This window comes from Antechinus flavipes, chromosome 2 (assembly GCF_016432865.1).
Source record: "Antechinus flavipes isolate AdamAnt ecotype Samford, QLD, Australia chromosome 2, AdamAnt_v2, whole genome shotgun sequence".
Taxonomy (NCBI): domain Eukaryota; kingdom Metazoa; phylum Chordata; class Mammalia; order Dasyuromorphia; family Dasyuridae; genus Antechinus; species Antechinus flavipes.
The window spans coordinates 683239803-683258859 of record NC_067399.1 but is presented as its reverse complement, the minus strand read 5'-3'; the positions used below and the strand labels follow the sequence as shown (position 1 = coordinate 683258859).

Below are 19057 nucleotides of genomic sequence, written 5' to 3'. Positions count from 1 at the left end.
TAGTAAAAATAAGACAGTTTCTTAATAGAAACAAAGAGATGCTGGCTAATTCGCTGGAAAGACGTGAAGGACTGTGCTGGACAACGACAGGAGCTTCCAAAACAATCTCCCACCTGCTCTTAGTCACCAATTACCCAAAATGATCTAGAAACGTGGAAGGTAAAAGTGGTGTTTTGTGGCTGGCGTGGTCAGCCAGATCTGCCCGAGACTTCGGTCTCTTGAGGGCAAGCTGTGTTTTGGATATTCCCACAGCCCCGAAGGAGCCTGTTCAACGGAGTTAAAGTACTGGTCCACGGAGCCGAGAGCCATCTGAACCTGACAGGGTTTTCCAGAAGCTGCAGGTTCTTAGGAAAGCCGTGAACAGCCACTAGGACTCCAGACAATTTTCTCATTTTCAGAGACTCGATCTCCTCCAAAGGTGGCTGCCACGACCCCTTGGTCACAGCTCAAGACCCAGGATCCCTTGACAGACGTGAAGAGAAGTAAAAAGGTGGCAGCCCTTGCTGCTGCCATGCACTGAAGATCCAGACAGCCAAAGGAGGAAGGAAAGCAAGGGAGCAGCTATGAAGCCCTCGGGATGCGCGCCCCGTGGCCCTCGCTCTCACTTCAGCAATCTAGAACGTGTATTCATCAGGGTCTGGGCTGAAGCTTCAGTGGTTATCAACAAGATTTTGGGAAGGAACATTTAACCCCAAAAAGATGTTTTTCAAGAACATAAATTGCACTGATTAGCTTCAAATGTAGAACAAAAAGCCCATTTGCAGGAAATACCACCCAAGAGCCTTCTCCAGGGGGCAGCACCCATTGAATCACAAACTTCTGGGTACCCTACTCAGTATGCCTTTAAAAACAGTAAGAAAAAAAAAAAATCTAATGGCTCTGGTCCAGGTCGATCCCTCATCCCTTTAAAAAAGGGGGAGGAAACATTTAGGGTTAGAGTCCGGAGGATTTCCTTGGCAGGTCCCGAACTAATCCTGCTCCTCCAGAGCATTGAGCTCCGGAGTACCCCTGCTCTCACCTGTTCCCCCAAAGCGGGGCAGGGGAAGTCTAACAAGCACCGGAATCTTTCCAGCTGCCCATCAGACACAAAGAGAAACATCAGGACAAAGGGCCTGGGACAGAGACAGGACTCATGACTGGACAAAATGAGGTGCCAAGAGTAAAGGGCCGTCTTTCTGAGATGGCCATCGAGAGGAGCCCGGACAGCCTTAGGGCTGAGGCCATTTTCTTCCCGTATAAGATTTCAAGGAAGAGATTCACGATGGGGGGAGAAGCCCCTCCTGGGCCCACTCTAACAAGCCTTCTGCTTCACCGGCACATCTCTGTAGGTCCATGCCTTCTAAGCCAGAGCTACGTGAGGGACTGCTGCAGGCACAGCCCTCCCTGTGGGGCACCCCTGCAGGACCATGCGGCTCCTACCAGCTCTCCTACCAGCCTCCCGGAGGAGGAAATGGGTGAGGGGTTCTCCTGATACCCTGGCCTTTGTTACCAACTTTCAAAGAACTTACGATGATACACTGTCAATGTTTATTACAATTCTTGTGTTTTTGTAGCTAGTGACTCATTCCATATACAAATGAATTCAATTAACATTAATTACTGAGACATCCAATCAAAAGTCTTGAAGGACCCAGCTCTGTAAACAGAGACTTTAAAAATTTATATTAATCTATCCAGAAATTGCATTAATTAAAATCAAAAGAAGCCTGCAGATCCTTAGGAACAAGTCCTGCCTGAAGAAAGGGTCCCAGGCAGGTCTCCTCTCGAGCAGACCACCTCGTGTGATGGGAAGCTCCCTACTTTCTAAGGCAGAGCCTGTTACGTCTGCCCATCTCCTCCTCCGGGGGCCTTTTGGGATCTCTCTGGTGGCGTGTCCAAAGTAATTCGCTTTTGCCCCCAGCCTTCTGCTGTCTGCAACAGGGATCACAATGTCCTCTACGAGTTCAAATAAACATGGGAACAAGGCCAAAGTGAAGGATCGAGTCCTCGGCAATTCCATCAATAAACTACTTCCTGAATCGCCTCCCCCGCATGCAGGGGTGTGGGATGTCACAACCATGTGCTCCAACCCGCTATGGCCTGTCAACTTACTAAGTGTACTTACTAAGTGGCAGGCCACCAGGCTGCACAGAGAAGCACAAAGAAGACGCAAACTAAGAGAACCCTGGGGGGGAATGTCTCCCTGTGGCAATGCTCCCTTCACCTCCCCTTCCAAGCACTCACCAACCACCTACTTGGGAAGACGGGCAGGAGCCAAGTCCAGCCCCGCAGCCTTCTCCTTTCTGACTGGGACAAAAGGCATATCGATACGTACAAGGGAAAGAGCATCAGGGACAAAGCAAGAAATGTACCCGTAGTGCTGTGATTCTGAATGGATCTCGGAGTCTCCCGTCTTCATCCTTCAGGTTATAACCTTCTGCTCTCTTATCCCGTTCACTTATTTTCCATAATTTAATAGTTTTATCTGAAAATAAAAGGTCTCGTTCTTTACATGCGGTTGAGAAACTCACACCCCGGCCCCGGGAGGGCGTGGGGGCCACCAGAGGCTGGCAGACCCTTCCCCCACCCTGGGATTTCTACATCGAGGGAACATCCACAAAATGTTGAGGACACAGAATACGGGTTCAATATTTTTATCCTGTGACTACTCCCATTAGGCCTCCCATTTATCTAATGATTTCTCTAGAAGGTTTAACTCAGAAAAAAAGTCGGACGGGCTCAAAGCAGTAGCAGCGGCGGAAGCCCGCCACCTGAGAATCACGGCCAAGTGGAGCTCCCACGGGGCGGGAAGCCTTACCGTTAGTAGACAGCAGGAAGTGAGCAGCGTTCTGTTGCGGCAACCACCTAATCTTATTAATTTTTTCCTCAATTTCTAGACTTTTCAGATAGTCAAATTCAGGTTCGTGACTTTGAAAGGTACTGTAAACATTATATTCGCCCCTAGAATGAAGACGGCTTTTATTCTGAAAGGAAAACATGACAGTCGTTTTAATGAACAAACACATGTCCAGAGAGAGGAAGCATTTATTACGTAATCTATGAAGCCAAACAATCCCACATAAGAAGGAAATTAAACAACAGATTATGTATCAAGGGCCAAGCAGGTGTTAAAGGTGGTTAAAGGGAACTCTTAGGGAGAAAACTCCCTCCAGCAGGAAGCTGCCACGAGCAACCTGTCCAGGGTCACTTAGCCAGTGCCGCTCTTTCCCCATGGAGTCAGGCTCTCCCGGCCTCAGGAAGGCAGGATTACATTTAAGAAAGTAAAAACTTCCGACCACCTATAGGGAAAATCACCTCATCTTCAAAATATAACTGAACTCTTTGTGTGGTCCCAATCGCTATTCACGCTTAACCGGGACATGGCAACATATGGCGAGTGCCGACCACGTGCCCCACAGCTGTGCCGAGCACTGGAGACGGCGACCCTCAAGGGGCTCACCATCTAACGGGAGAGACAACACGCAAACAAATGGACCCAGAGCAGGCCAGAGAGATATAGAGGGAAGGCCTTAGAATGAAGGGGGGAGGGGAAGAGTTCCTACGGAAGGGGGGAGCCAGTAGTCGGAGGAAGGAGAGCGTGTGGGCAGGTGGGGCAGCCAGAGACGACGTCCGAGCCCAGAAGTGGAACATCTTGTTCGTGGGGCGGCCGGGAGGCTAAGGTGCGGCTGGTGACCGGGACTTTGGCCCCTGGGGCGGCAGGGAGGAGGGAGCGGGGGTTAAGGCCCCTACCAGTTGGGGGAGAAGGGGCACAGGTGAAATCGACACACCTCAGCGCCATATTGGTTATGAGGGGGGAAGGGAGGGGTCCAGATGTGTCCAACACCAAGAGCCAGAGGGACCGGGAAACCACTAATAGGGAAGATGGGGGAGCGGGGAGGACTTTGGGGAAGAGATGAGCTCTGTTTTGGACACGCAGGTTTACAATGTCTACCGGACACCCAGTTTGAAGTATCTGGAAGGCAGCTGGACACGTGAAACTGGAGCAGGAAAGGCAGAATGGGGAAACTGAGGATCTTTGAGTGGACAAGTTATATTTTGGCATCTTGGATAAGAATAAACATATAGGAGGTGCCTTTAAAATTTCTGAGTACTAATTAAAAAAACTAGGAATGATACAAAGTAATCTGCGCCTCAGTGATGACAGTGGTCAGCGTCTGGCCCTACTAACCAATCGTCTGGGACGACCTACCCGAAAGTCTGAGGACGCACCAAGTCCCTGAGCCTCGGGGGAGAAGGGGGTTCACGGGCCTGCAAATGGAAATGAGCGGGCGGCTGGGCCCCACTTGCTAGCTCATCTGGGCAGCTCAGAGACAGAGCGTTTTTGGTTTTTACCTCAACACCTCGAGTTCCTTAGCCCTCTTCCTACAGTCAATGCGACTGCAAAGGGAGCTCTCGCACTCAGGAAGGGCCCATGAAACGCAGCCCCTGGGGATGGGGCCCCCTCCCCGCCCCTGCATTTAGCTCAGCTTCCACACCTTTTCTAGACACCTGAAAACCCAGGTTCAAGTGCTGACACTCCTTTTCTTTGTCTGTAAAACGGGGCTTCCACTCCTGGTCTGTCTGCCCGAAGGAGTAAAAAGCTGCCTCTGGGTTTCTCTGTCTGCCAGAGGCTCTGGGGTGCGGTCCCTGCTTCCGGCTCAATCCAGCAAGGTCATCCATAGGCCCTTTCTGGCTGCCTCTCCACTGGGCCGTGAGCAAGTCTTTCTCTGACCGATGGCCCCCGAGTTTCCGGGGGCTCCCCTGGTCCTCCTGACCTGGCTGCATCCTCTGCTCTCTTATACCCGGTGTCCAGCACGTCCCACCTCGGGGCACGCTTTCTACCCTCCTTCTGCTGTGACCCGGCTGAGGGGTCATCTGTCCCCCTCGTCCCTCCTCATCCTCCCACTCCTGGTTCCCCATGTGATGCTTTTCATCTAGGACCTTCTAGGGTACAAAGTGCTCTTCGTCAAGCCCCAGTGTGAGACCCAGGCGGGTGCCCATGCTCGGAAGGCAGAGGGAGAGGCTGAAGCTCTGTTTCTCCCGGTTACCAGAATAAAGCCCCCTACCCAGCATGCTTTTCTGCTGATGACCCGCAGAGAGGCCGGCGGCCACCCCCGTCCTCCAGATTCTCCTCATGTCTGTTTTCCAAGGAAGTTCTACTGAGACAAAGCGACCTCTGGATGACAGGAAGCTTGTCCCGTGGAACTTTACTCGTGGGCACAGACAAGTACTTTGTTCCCGACACTGTCCATACTTGGCTTTTTGAAGGGTGACACGTGTACTGCCCGTTAGCACCTAGCGGTGGGCCTCGGTTTCCTGACCTGTAAAAAGGGGAGGGGCGAAGCAGAGATGAGCTCTGAGGTCCCCGCCAGCTCTGGTGCCAAGGTCCTAAGGTGGAAGGGTCAGGTGTGTACAACACTGCCGGGGCCGCCTCTGTAAGGGGCCGGGGCAGGAGCCCCGGAAACTCGGTTTTCTCGTTTCTCCATTTTCTTGTGGCCGAGGGACTCTGTTTTATGGGTGGTGAGAACTGCGGCTGGTTCTGTCACTAAATGACAACACCAAAGCACAGAATGGGAGACGGCTGGCGAACTGCAATAGCTTTTATCAGATGTTTTTGCTTAATTTATAAAAGAAAAAAGAAAAATTCTACAGAGGGCAATGGGAAATGGTCAAAATATTAAAAAAAAAAAAAAAAAAAAGGCTAAACCAAGGGCCCTTTATCCCAGCACAGGGAAGAGACCCATCTTTGTCAAATGGGACTGTTTTAAACATTTCTATCGGCAGGTGCTCAGAAATCCGAGCCGGATAAAAAACAAAGCTCACTGTGGGAGACATTAAAATATCTCAACTTTTCAGTCAAATAGGTTCAAAGTGACGTGGTCGCCAAAGCAACGATGAAGATTTTGTTTTTGTCCTCACCGAACACAGGGCCCAGGACAAGAGGGGAGGAGGCTTTTGGGCAGAGCTGGGGCCGTCGAGAAAGCCAAGCCAACAGGAAACTCTGGCTGTGTAACGGGCCCTGTAACGGGCGACCAGGCCACACCAGTCCACTGACTACATTCTTTTGGGAGAAAAGATTGGGATAATTAACACAAAAAAGAACCAGAATTTGGAGGGGGTGGGTTTGCACAAGTGAGCAGTTCCTCCTAAGGAGGCGCCACAGCGGAATCCCTAAAAGGAAGGGTATGGGAGGCCAAAAAGTGTACGGATGTACATGGGCGTGGGCTCGTGGCCGCCCCCCCCACCCAACAGAGCAGCCAAGCGTTCCCTGTGAAAACATCAAGAAAATCCTCCAATTTCAACGGCCAAAGTCAATGTCGGACCGTCTGCCACAGACCCGGAGACTCCGAGGAAGATCTGGCGCCGTGAGCGCTCACCTACGAGCTTCGCCCCCCAGTTTTCAAAGGCGTAGAAAGGGCGCCCGGCCGAGAGGCGGGGGGCGGGCCTGGGGGAGCGCGCCCGGCAGAGACCCCGCGTTGCCCGGCCCCCGTGTCCCCACCCCCCACTGGTGACATCAAAGAATGGCCCCCCTACAGCTTCCGGTAAGCAAATCCTCGCTGCTAGCAGGGGCGCCAGCATTGGCTGCAGAACACAAACACATCACCTTCTTCTGCAGTTAGAAGACTCCCTGCGGGACTCAAGGGGAACCCGGACCCTCTGGCCTCCGCATCCACATGTGTAATGCAGAGCAGATCAAGGGGCAGGGGGAAAAGGGCAAGACCCGGCACCCCGGTTTCCCCCGCGGGGCCGCCCGGCCTCTGGGCTCCCCGGACAACAAAGACGGACGGCCTGATGCCGGCCCCCCTCCCCTCGCCATCCTTGTCTGGGCGGCTACTGGCTGGAGAAGACCCTCCCTCCTGAACTTGGCTCGAGAAGCCAGAGTCTCCAGGAAGCTGGCCACACGCCCCCCAGCCTCCCCCTGCTTTTACAGGAAGTTCGAGGAGCTCCCAAGAGACGAAATGGGTCCAGGGAAGGTGCTTAGGAAGGTGAGAGGCATCCCTGGAAACCACGGACCATCTCTCCCCTTCCCCGGGAAGCAGGGGCGGGGGCCGGGGGCCGCTAACCTCGGCTGGGGGCGGGGGGGGCGGGGCCGGCTGGTCCGGCCCCCCTCGCTGTCTTTTAGCTGCAGAGTGCCTTTTCTGCAGGAAGTGCTGCACCCGCCCTGGTAGCATGGAGGGCCGGCCTCAAGAGCCACTTACAGGAAACTGCAGACTGAGCCTCCTCTGATATCCCAGGCCAAGCAGCTTCAAGACCGGCGCCGCCAGGCATCAGCTAGGCAGAAGAGAAGACAGTTACTGGGGGGGCCGCGGGGCCCCCGGACGGCTCCGGAGCCCTCCCCGAGGGGGCCCCAGGCCGTCCGGAGCCGCAAGAACCTTCGGGGCCTCGGGGCCCGGCACTCCCCGAGCGGGCGAGCCCCACCCTCACACTGACCCCAGAGCCTGGCTGGCACGGGGGGGATTCCCCCTGGGCCCGCCATTGTGCTCTTCGTGCTGTGCTGGAAGGACACAAATGTGCACACGCGCACACACACTCACACTCACACACATACACATTTATACACACACACACACATTTACACACACACATACACATTTATACACACACACTCACACACACATTTACACACACACTCATACACATTTATACACACACACACACACACACACACACACACACACACACACACACACACTCATACACACAAGAAACCTGTCCACTCGCCCATTCGGACTTTTCCTGGCAGGGACGTGGCACGGTTGGCCAGTTTCTCCTCCAGCTTATTTTACAGATGAGGAAACTGAGGCAAATGGGGCCGAGGCTTGCATGGCCTGTGAGCCCCGCTCTGGTTCCTCCAGGCCCGGCGCTCTGCCCATGGGGCGCGGAACATGGTGGCGGCTTCACAAGGATGCTCGGGGACCTGACTGTGGGTGACCCTGAGGCTGTCCAGGTCCACGGAGCCAGAGAATCTCAGGATGGTTTCAAGCTGGGTGGGGGGCGACCGCTCCCCCAGGGCCAAGCTGGGCTGACTTTGGGCTGAATCTAGTAACTCTAGTAACGACCCCGAGGACGAGAGCGGCGAGACTCGGCGGGTCTCGTCTCCCACGAGCCAGGACAGGTTGGGGAGGGCCGGGGACCTGCTTTCTCCTGTCTCAGGCCCGGGACACCGTGATGCCTGACAACTGTAACTCCCCCCAGTTAAACGTAACCTATGCCAGTATTAGACATCGCACCCGTGATATTTAACCACCTAGAGTAAGAAAATGGCTCTACTCGGGCGGCTGACTTGCTGTTGTTTTTTTACAGAAGGAGCACAAATAAATCAAGAACTCTCTGTGAGTCTCTCCCAGAATCCTTTTAACACTCCACAGTCCAGCTCCGACCTGCTTCCACGTGACGCTGACATTGTGCGAAGTAACCACATGTATCCTGCGGTTCTTAAGTCACTAACCTCTTGTTCTTTCTGAAATATAACCACTCTGCCGCCCTTGTCTCCAGTTGCAAGAAGATCTCCAGAGTAATTAAATTCGACAGTTGAAATGATATCAGCTGTTAATAAAACACAAATAGAAATTACACGATTTATTTTGGCGGAAAAACAAAACCAGGCCAAATGTAAAAGGCCCCAACCAGCAGTAAACAGAATCCAGCTCTTCCCGGAGGAAGCAAAATCCTCTCGTACCTTAAACTGAAAACTTTTTGTCACCAAAATGAATCGTCGGCCCTACTGCGCCCCAGGACGCCGTGAGGTGCGGTGCTCCCCTTGCCCGAGCCCTCCCCGCCCTCGCACCCCCTCCAGCACGAGCACAACTTGAACAGTTTGGAGCCAAGGGTCCAGAGTCACCGGGACAGGTCGGCACCGACGAGGGGGCTTTCTAACGCTAACCCTCCCCCATACGTGTTGGGAACCCACTCTCTTGGGGAGAAGGCCAAGAGGCAAATCAACTCCCAGCACTTCGAGCCAAAAAGGCCTTTGGAAATCACCTTACAGAGAAAGAAACCCGCTGACGTGTGGCCAGAACGGCACTTTTCTGCTTCCGACCATCTCACAGAACACCTGGAGCACCCAGGCCCCTCTCAGGTGGCACAAACGTGCCGGCCCCTGCCTCTGTTTCCCGCAGTATTGAACCCCATTTCCGGCGGGGCCCGTCAGCCAACCTCTGTGCGTTCCTGCCCGGCAGCTCTCGCTCCCGGAAGATGCGCCATCCGGCTTAGATCACACCCTCGCTATCAGGAAATGAAGGACAGGTGCATTATTACCACATCATGAAAAGGGGTTCTCTTCAACTAAGAAATTGAACAATCCCCGTGCCCAACTTCCAGCATCTGGGAAAGAAGCCACGTGTCTCTACGCTCTCCAAACACGGGAAAGAATCAGCGAGTTCGGCCACTGTTGGCCGACGTTAGTCTTCTTGTGACTTGGGCAAAGGAGGCAGTCTCTTCACTAGATTTCTTAAACTACTACCACTAGCTCAATTTGCTTAAAACAAGTGGACCGGTTCTGGGTGAGCTGCAAAGACCGCCGGCCTTGGGCCGCAGAAGAAACGAAAAATTACGTTGTAGGGAAGAAGGGGACAGCAAGAGAGGGAGAGGGAGAGAGGGAGGGAGGAGGAGAGAGAGGCGGGGAGTGCGGTGTGCTGGGCTGTCACCAGCCTCACTTTCCCCTTGAATACAAGGTAGCGCAGATAGAGCGCTCCAGGGCTGGAGTCGGGAGGACGCGAGTTCAACTGGAGTCTCAGATAATTACCGGGACAATCACTTACAACTCCACTTGCTGCCATTTCTTCCCCCTTCGTAAAAGGGGGATCAGAACAGCCCCTCCCTCCCAGGGTTATTGTAAAGATCAAAAGAGACGATAACTGTAAAGTGCTGAGCCCAGGAACGTGGTAATGACCATCATATTATTTCATCATATACATTATCATTGTTGTTGTTATTCTCACAGCCCACACAGCTGAAATCTCCCATTCCAAAGAGGAAAACCCGAGGTCCCAAGTGGCTCTCAAAGCCTCGCCTCGCAGACCCCGAGGAGAAAGGCGTGGCCCCGGGCAGCTCTGGGCTTTTCCGCTCCAAGTTTGACCGTCATTAGTGGAGCCCAACGTCCAAGAAAGGGGCGTGGAGAGAGGCCCAGGGACCCCAGGCCCCCACGCTGAGCCGCAGGGACACGAAGCCCAGAGGGGCCACCCCACTTCCCGATGCCGCACCGGCGGGAAGGACGGGCCACTTCTTTCTGCCCTGATTGGATCATGCCGGATTCTGGCCACTCGCAGCTCTAGGAGGTGCTTAGGAAGGCCAACAGGAAGTGAAGTGGGAGAAGGGGGTGCTACAAGATGAAAATCATGAAGAAGTTGGGGCACGTTTCACCCGGAGACGAGGCTGGAGGGTCTCCAAGCCCTCAGAAGGTCGAACAGAAGAGGGAGATTTGCTCTGCGGCATTACAGGGCGGGGGGGGGGGGGGGGCGGAGCTGCCCCCATACCAAGGGGCAAAAGCTCCTTCCCCTACCAAAACTGACCTCTCCAGCCCCAGGGCCTCAGGCTCCCAGCCCAAGAGCCATCCATGTCCAAGCCAGAGCCAAGGCTTGTGGGTCCCCCGGGTCCCCCTCACCCCTGAACCACGGCAGAAGCTGCTGAGAAGGGGGCAGCGGCCACTTCACGCCTCTCCCCACACCAGCCCAGTCTCGACTTGGCCACTAAAGTAAAAGTCAAGCTCTGATCTGATCGTATCACTCCCCACCCCCACTTAATAAACTCCCTTGCCTTCCCTTCATCTCTGCTGGGCATTCGGACTCCTTCCAGCCCGTCCACTTGATTCACTTCGGCATGTTCTGCAAGCCAGTATCGGGCCACTTGGTGGCGCCCTGCCCGGAGGGTGCAGTGCCAGCCCCTGGGCCTTTTCTGTGGCCACCCCGAGTGCCCGGAATGCCCACCCTCTTCCCGCTGCCTCCCGGGTGCTTCTGCGCCCCAGCTAAAATTCCACCTTCTGCAAGGAGCCCTTTGAGATCCTCCTTCATGACATTCAGCCTGTTCTGGGCCCAGTTCGCTCCCAAAGCTTCCGGGCACACATCCCTGTGTTTCACCCAGTGCCGGGCTCACAGGAAGTGCCGGCGAACCGTAAGAGGATGGCTTCCTCAGGCCTCTCCCCAGGGGGACGACGGACCCAGACCCCCCCAGCTGAGATTCAGGAGGCGCAGGGCCCGGGCCACGCTCTCCTGGAAGCAGTCGCGGCCGTCGGACGAGGACGGTGTCTCAGACGGACACCCCTCCTCTCCGTCCCCCTCCTCTGTCCCGTCGATCACCGGGCTCTGGGCACCGTGTCAGGGGCATCACGTCTGGGGGCCACCCCAAGGCCGGCCTTCAGTGCTGGCAGCTCAGAAGACTCACAGATGACTCTGGCCATTTGACAAAATGACCACAAATTTCTCCTGGTTTCCGGCCTGTGGTTCGATGACTTTCCCTAAGACTGTATCTAAGGCTGGAGTTGTAACTTCTGGGCCATTCTTCCTCTGGGGAAGGCAAGGCCAGGGATTACATTAATGGCTGCAATACTGACTCCCTGCCAAGTATAGAGCACTGAACGATGTGCTAATTGGGAAAGTGCGTCAAGGCTTGCTCCCCAGGGGCTCCTGTGCTGGAGGGGGTGGTTCTCCTTTCAAGTCATCTCCATGACAAAATGGCACCATCTTCTGATGAAGAACCATCGGACAAATCCCAGCCAGGGCACGATCAGCTGCTTCTGTGCAGGGGCTGATCCCCAGGGTGGGGGCTGAGGGCCCTGGGCCGGAAGCTTGGGTATTCCCAAGGGCCTTGGGTGCGGGGCCCTGGTCTGTATCCATCAGGGCCTGGGGGTGCACACACATTTACGAAGAGGGATGCGTGTGTAGACATTCAGAGGGTTGGGCGGACGGATGATCAGGGTTCTGTTAATCCCGGCTCTCCTGGATCCTGAGGTACGCGGGTTAAACCCCAAGAAAAAAAGCTCTAACTCTGCCCAAGGCTGGGCGAAGAAGAGCTTCCCACAAAGGCCGTCCCTTATCTTCGAAAAGCTGGAGGAAGGTCTCCATCAGGGAAGCTGGGAAATGCTCCCATCTCCCATCCCCAGGCCCCTCCAGCCCGTCCTCCGCTCACAGGTGTCGAAGGTCAGCAGTGGAGGTACCCAGCAGCCCCCCGTTCCCTCGGCACGAGTCCCCGATGGAGGGAGGCCACCAGGTTTCTTGTCCAAAGAAGGATGGTGAGGAAGCCGCCTTTTTGGCTCTGAAGCGGCTGCCCCACTTTGGTCTCCAGCCTTCAATCAGCCTCCTTGGGACACCCAAGTCTCGTGGCCGGGTTTTCCCTTTCTTTTCCCCACGGAGGGCGTCGTTGCCCCAGAATCACTCGGAAAGGGCTCAGCCGCCAAACTCGGGTGTTGCACGGGATGGAAGGGAGCAGAGAAGCAGAGGGAGGAGTTCAGAAGGCAGCAGCTCTGTGGCCGGCCTCTCTCTTTTTAGAAAAGCCCGAGGTCACGGGAGCTTATACACGCCCCAGGCGACAACATCTCTGAGGGCTGAATTGGGCCAACAATGGCTGGGGGCTGCCGTATCTCAGGGGGCTGCCGTGTTAACTATGGAAGGGAATGGAGATTCTGGGACAAAGGGCAGGGGGAGGGGTCTGAGTGACTTCCCCAGAAAATTCCCAAATGTATGGTAAGGTCAAGCTGCTGTACCTTGGCCCCAACACAGGACTGTGCCCGCCAGAGGCCACTGACCCCCTCATACTTAGCAGAACGGCCGCCCAGGACAAGTGCCCTCGTTACACACATAGATGAGGCCCTCCGATCTCCTCTAAGGGAGCAGTGCAGCGGCTCTCAGCACCATCTGAGGTAACATCCTGGTCCTTGGCAGAAACCAAACGGGGCAAAGCTAGCTGGAAGGCGGCTTCAGGTTAGCAGACAGTCAAGAGCAGGGAGGACAAGCGTGCGACGGAGCAGGCGACCCCCCTTTATTCCCTCCAGACCCCAGGAACACCCATCCCGTGCCCCCATCTGCTCGGCCTTCTCCGGCATCCCAGCTGAGAAAGAGCCTGTTTCCTTCCCTTCATCCTCCATCCCGACATCCTTCCTCTTCCTCAATAGGACCGGCCGACCCGAGGACCACCGGCCTCTCTTCCTTTGAAGACATTTCAGCTTCTGAGAGGGGTCTCCTCTTTATTCAAATGTTAGCAATTCCTTCCAAAAGATCAAATAAACGGTCGTTTCTCTGAACTCTTGTCTTTGTATATCAAAGTTGTTGCTCCTCTCTGATCTTTTCATCAGGAACGCTTGGAAATTTTCAATGCCGAAGGTGTCAAATTAGCGGCCACAGGCCTAGTGGGGCCCTAACCGGATGAAAACCTAAGTGGGAAATCCCGAGCAATTGGGAACTATGCCCAAAGGACTATCAAAATGTGCATCCCCTTTGACCCATCAGTCTTACTACTGGGCCTATATGCCAAAGAGATCTTAAAGGAGGGAAAGGGATCCACGTGTGCAAGAATGTTTGTGGCAGCCCTCTTTGTAGTGGCAAGAACCTGAAATGGAGTGGATGCCCATCAGGTGGAGAATAAATTATGGTCTATGACTGCAATGGAATATTATTGTTCTATAAGAAGTAATCAGTAGGTGAAATGAGCAGAACCAGGAGATGATTGTATATGGTGTATACAGCAACAAGATGATATGACGATCAATTCTGACTCATGTGGCTCTTTTCAACGACGAGGTGATTCCGGGGCAGCTAGATGGCACGGTGGATAGATAGAGTGCTGGCCTGAAGTCAGGAGGACCCAAGTTCAAATCCAGCCTCAGACACTTAACACTTCCTAGTTGTGACCCTGGCCAAGTCACTTAATCCCAAATGCCTCAGCAAAAAACCAAAAAAGCAATGAGGTGATTGAGTTCCAATGATCTTGTGATGGAGTCAGCCATCTGCGCCTGGACAGAGACTCTGGGAACCGAGTGTGCTTCACAACATAGCATTTTCACCTTTTTTTTGGTTGTCGTTCGCTTGCATTTTGTTTTCTTTCCCATTTTTCCTTTTTGATCTGATTTTTCTTGTGCAGAATGATAATGGTGGAAATATGTATAGAAGAACTGCACATGTCTAACATATTGGATTACTTACTGTGAGGGGGGGGACAAGGGGAAGGGAGGGAGAAAAAACGTGCGACACAAGTTTTGCAAGGGTCAATGTCGCAAACTATGCATATATTTTGAAAATGAAAAGCTTTAAAATAAAGTTCTGATTTTATTCTAATCTTTCTTTCTTGCTGCCTCATGGAAGCTCAGCCTCCCTGAATCTTAATGGTTCAAGCTGCCAGCTCTTCGGGGCCTTCTCTGCGGTCTCGGGACAGAGCTGGGGAATCAGAGTCCCCGATCCTGTGCTACCCTGGTAGTTCCCCAAGTCACCACTCTGTGGTTTTCACAGAGGAGCTGAGCTCCCGGTTCTAGTCGGATGGCCTGGCTGTGCTGGTCTTTCTCCCTGTGGGTTTGCGCACCTGTGTGGTGGAAGATGTTCTACTGCAACCTCCCTAGTTTTCCTGATCATTATTAAGCCTGTAGTAAAATTTCGTTCTGCTGGAGGAGGGGGCCCAGCTCCTCTTCAAACAGAGCCCTCCCAATGCAATACCTTTTAAAAAAGCTTCCCTCAAACAGTGAAGTGATTTCATTTCCATGCAAATTTTCAAGTCTCTCATGTGAGGAAGGGAGGAAGACCCTGGACCTGGAATCTGGAAGCGCTGAGTTCGAGTCCAGCACTTACTGTAACTCTCCACTCTCCACTTACTGACGGCAGCAGCACAATCAGTTCCACTCCAGAGATCATTCTGTCTGCCCAGGAGAGGCCGAGAGACTTCTACCCGCGTCTTCCTCCGTCTCCCCTCCTCACCCTCTATTCCTGCCCAGGCCTCCTTTATAAAGGGCAGCTCCGACCCCTGCTCTAAGGTCCAAATGTCTTTCGGTCCTCAAGCTCCTTCAGTCTGCTCTGGGTGCCATTTCTCCCCATTAGACTGCAGGCTCCAGAGGACAGGGAGAGCAAAGACCCGGCTCACAGCAATGGCTTCAGCAAGATTCACTGAATTGATCTAAAGCTGATAAAGGCAGTACAGTCTTAGTGGACAGGGCAGAGTCACAAGGACCTGAGTTCAAATTCAGCTCCCTGACCATGACCTTGAGCAAGCTACTGTTTGTCCAAGTTTCCTCAACTGTGAAATGAAGCTAATTATAGTACCTCCCTCCCAGGGCTGTTACGAGGCTCACATGAGAGAACAGGTTAGTCTTCTTCTTCTTTAGTTTCCTTTCCTCAACTGGGGATAATTAGAGCGCCTACCTCTCAGACTTGTTATGAGGAGAAAATGAGGTAAAATGGGTAAAGGGTCTCACAAAACTTAAAGAGTTACCGTCTGCTATTCTCCTAATGGGTGGGAAGTCATCTCGCCTCTTGGACGACCAGTGTTGGACCAGATGGCCTCTGAAGCTATTTTCTGCTCTGAGTGACGATGCTGCTGGTCGGTGTGACAAGCATTTGGGCCTGCAAACTGTTAGTTCTTTAACTCTTGTTCACATGCATGTTTCCCCTCCCCCCGCTCCATTCAAAGCTCTCACAGAAAACAAGAAAACCTTGTTTCATACAGAACAGCCTCTGAGTTTCCTCCTTCTAGTCATAGTCCCCGAGCAGTCGTCCAGAAAACCGTCACACAATTTAGCTGAATATAAAAGTAAGCCTCGAGACCCACTCTAAGCTGCTGCTCCTCTCTCCCCTCTGCTCTTCGGTAGATGTCAGAGCATTAGAGAGATAACAGAGATGTTAGAGGCAAAGCAAGGGAACCATCTTGGAATATATCTAGAGTCATTCAGGAGAGATTTAGTTACAAAGAATCAGAAAGAAGCATCAAAATGATAAAAATACTGGTTCTTAAACAAAAAAACATAATCTGGATTAATGAACAACTTGACTCAGAGAATTGTTACTGAATACCTTATTCAGTCTCATCCGATAATCCATTAAGATCGCGGTACTTTCATAATTCAAGTTAATTACAATTCCTCACGGAGCGACCTGTCCGAGTGTTGCTCAGTAAAGATAATGAACATCCTCAAAGTCATTACCTTAGAGGCCAATTTTTCTGATTCCTCAATTTTAAGATTCTGGCTACCACGTTACTAAAGGAAACAAACCGGGTTCCAGGACATAGAAAGCTAACCTTCATTTTGGCTCACTCCATGGCACAGAATCAGCAAACTGGAAGGGTCCCCAAGCCACCTGGTCCAGTCCGTATCCCGGGCATCAAAGCTTTATCCAACACCCCCTAAACAGCCAACTAAGCTTACTCCTTGGAGTCTAATCGTACCAGCCCCAAACGTGGCTTCCCACTTCACTCCACTGCTCCTATTCTCTGCAGCCCCACACAACAGAGCTTTCACTATTTGGGAACAGTTATCATGGGCATCCCCTTCTTGCCCCGTGGCTCCTGCACCTTCTCCGAGTGACAGGTCACGTTCCTCAAGATGTGGGTTAGCCAGGACAGGGGAGGCCCAGGCCATCCTTTCCATCCACTGTACGCCTCTTCAGGCTCCCCAAGGTGGGGGAGAGAGAGGAGGGCTAAGAGCAGGGGGAGTTTGGATAAAGCATTAAGAGTCCGGAGATCATTCTGCACTGCTAGGATACCAGCCTTGTACCGATTGTGCTGGAGGCACACCCATCCATTTCTATAGCTAGAAAATGGAAAAACCCTTTCTTATGTTCAAGGATGCTCCTAAAGCCAATCCAAATTCGGGCAGAACTTCCCGGGGTTGGTGGCCCTTGCCCACAGTCGCGGTGCTGGCAGAATCCCAAGAGCAGAGCCACGACGCAGCGGAAGTCGACTGCACGCAGCTGGATGAAGTCCCGTCCCCAACATGGGGAGCGCAAACCAGCTCGCCAGGACCCAAACAGAGGCCAAAGCTTCCTGCTGAGCAGCTCCTGCCCTCGGGCCTGACCCTCAGAGCAGAGCTGACAGGAACCGGGATCTCGGCTCTCCTGGAGACATCATTGCAGAGGTTTGCTGTCTGGAAAAGCTGGATTCTGGAGAGCATCTATGGGGGACTTTAAGGAATCTGGGGAAGTCCACAGTCAGAGCAGAGAAGGGAGTGCTTTCCAGGCTTCCTCAGCCAGAGAAAATGCCCAGAGCCGAGATATGTGCAGTGCCGGGAGGCGGGCATCACTGGATCAAAGGGTACAGGTGGGAGACTAAGGTGTAAGAAACAGGAAAGGGAAGGGGGCTGGGTTAGGAAGGGCTCTGAGGGCCCCACAAACCATTTCCTATTTGCTACCGAAGTTTCCTGAGGAGGGGGTGATGTGGTCAGAACCGCCCTGGGCTGGAGTGAGAGAGGCGGCGCCTCCACCAGGCACCTGTCACGGGCCAGGCCTGGGATGAAAGCCTGCAGCAGAGGGGCCCGTGCTGGCATCGAGAACATCCTGCCAACATTCACATTTCTGGGCCCACCCATCTGCCCCCTTCTTCTGTGGAACTGTTTCTCTTTGGGTTATTAGAAGTTTTTTCTCAGCAGCTTCGCCTCTCTCGACTTTCCTGGTAGCAGAGTCCCGGGTCGGGCCCAGAAGGGGGCCATCGACTTCAGCCGCGACCAGGGCAGTCACTTCTTCCAGTCTCAGCTTTGGCAGCAAGTCGCTTCTCTCCTGGCCAGAGTCAGGCTCAGAGAACAGTTCATCTGATCCCCCGGAAGATGAAGTCACCACTGACACAGGTGATTTGTCGGTGGTTTTCCTTCTGGCCAATAGTGAGCACGAGTAATCACTCCAGCCTCGGTACTTCTGGACATCAACCACCTCAAGTGACCTCTACTGGCACCGTGAACTTTCCGTAAGATAACCAGCGGCAGCGCTGAAGGCAAATGTCTTCTGGTATCTCTGCCCCACCTACAGGCTTCTCAAAAAACTTGAACTTGAACTCAAAAAACTAACTTGAAATATTCATTGATTTCCTGATAAATAATAAAACTATCACTCAAAATATTATATGGATGGTTACAAAGTTTTAAGTACTAAATTAAGGATCTATATGCTTATTAATGACAAAGACAACAACAAATCAGGGCTTGAGAATGGCTCAAAAGTCTTCCTATAGTGAGTGTCAGAAACATACTACTAAATGCAGACAAACTAGAGGAAAAGTCAAAATGGCAGAGGAAAAGTGGCAGCCCAAGTGAACTCTCCTCTAACATCCCCTCCAAATAACTTCAAAATAATGCTTTGACTTTTGGAGCGAGTATAAAAAAAAAAAAAAAAAAAAAGCCAACAAAAGCTGGGAAGAAGGGGGTAAAAGATCAGAGCACAGGCCAGGAAAGCTATGATCACACCTCTCCCCAGATCACACCACTTGGAAGCACCAAAAACTTGTAGACCCTCAGAACAGCTCTGAAAACAGCAACAAAAAAAGCTCAGAACACTGCTTCCCTACTCTGAGGTGAATAGAGCCCAACTTTAATATAAAGTTCAAAGTCAAGAAACAGACTGGAGAATAAGCAAATAACAAAAAAAGAATCTAAGCATAAAAAGCTACTTATGGTGGTAAAGAAGCCTAAGACATAAACTTAGAAGATAACAATGTGAAAATAACCACAAGCAAAGCCTCAAAGAAAAATGCTAATCGGACCCAAGCCCAATAAGAATTGATGGAAACCTTACCGATCTCAGACTGACAAAAAAAACTAGGAAAAGAAATGAAAGTGATTCAAAAAAATTGAAAAGAGAATTAACAGCTTGGTAAAAGAGGCACAAAAATATAATGAAGGAAATAAGTTTAAAAAGGAGTAAAAGAGGGACAAAAATCCACTCAAGAAAATAACTCCTTCAAAATTAAATTGGAAAAATGGGAGCTCGTGACTCTGTGAGACATCAAAAAACATAAAAAGAATGAAAAAATAGAAGAAAATGTGAAATATCTTATCAGAAAAACAAGTGACCTGGAAAAGAAATCCAGAAGAGATTATTTAAGGATTATTACCTGAAAGCCATAATCCAAGAAAAGCCTAGACATCCTATTTCAAGAATTGACCAAGAAATAATGCCCCAAT

At 52.2% G+C, this 19057-nt stretch overlaps 1 protein-coding gene across 3 annotated transcripts in view; it reads right to left on the bottom strand.

The window, feature by feature from the left end:
- Positions 1–19057, bottom strand: part of PPP2R2D (protein phosphatase 2 regulatory subunit Bdelta) — a 37584-nt gene that overhangs the window by 8382 nt on the left and 10145 nt on the right. The window contains exons 3-6 of one of the 3 annotated variants that reach the window (XM_051982737.1): positions 8429–8526; positions 3347–3442; positions 2798–2963; positions 2352–2464 (exon numbers count right to left, since the gene is read on the bottom strand). In XM_051982737.1, the coding sequence (XP_051838697.1) occupies positions 2352–2464; positions 2798–2963; positions 3347–3442; positions 8429–8526 (473 nt within the window). Of the gene's footprint in view, positions 1–2351; positions 2465–2797; positions 2964–3346; positions 3443–7043; positions 7169–8428; positions 8527–19057 lie in introns of those variants that run through there. The other 2 variants (XM_051982735.1, XM_051982736.1) reach the window with 2 other exon arrangements.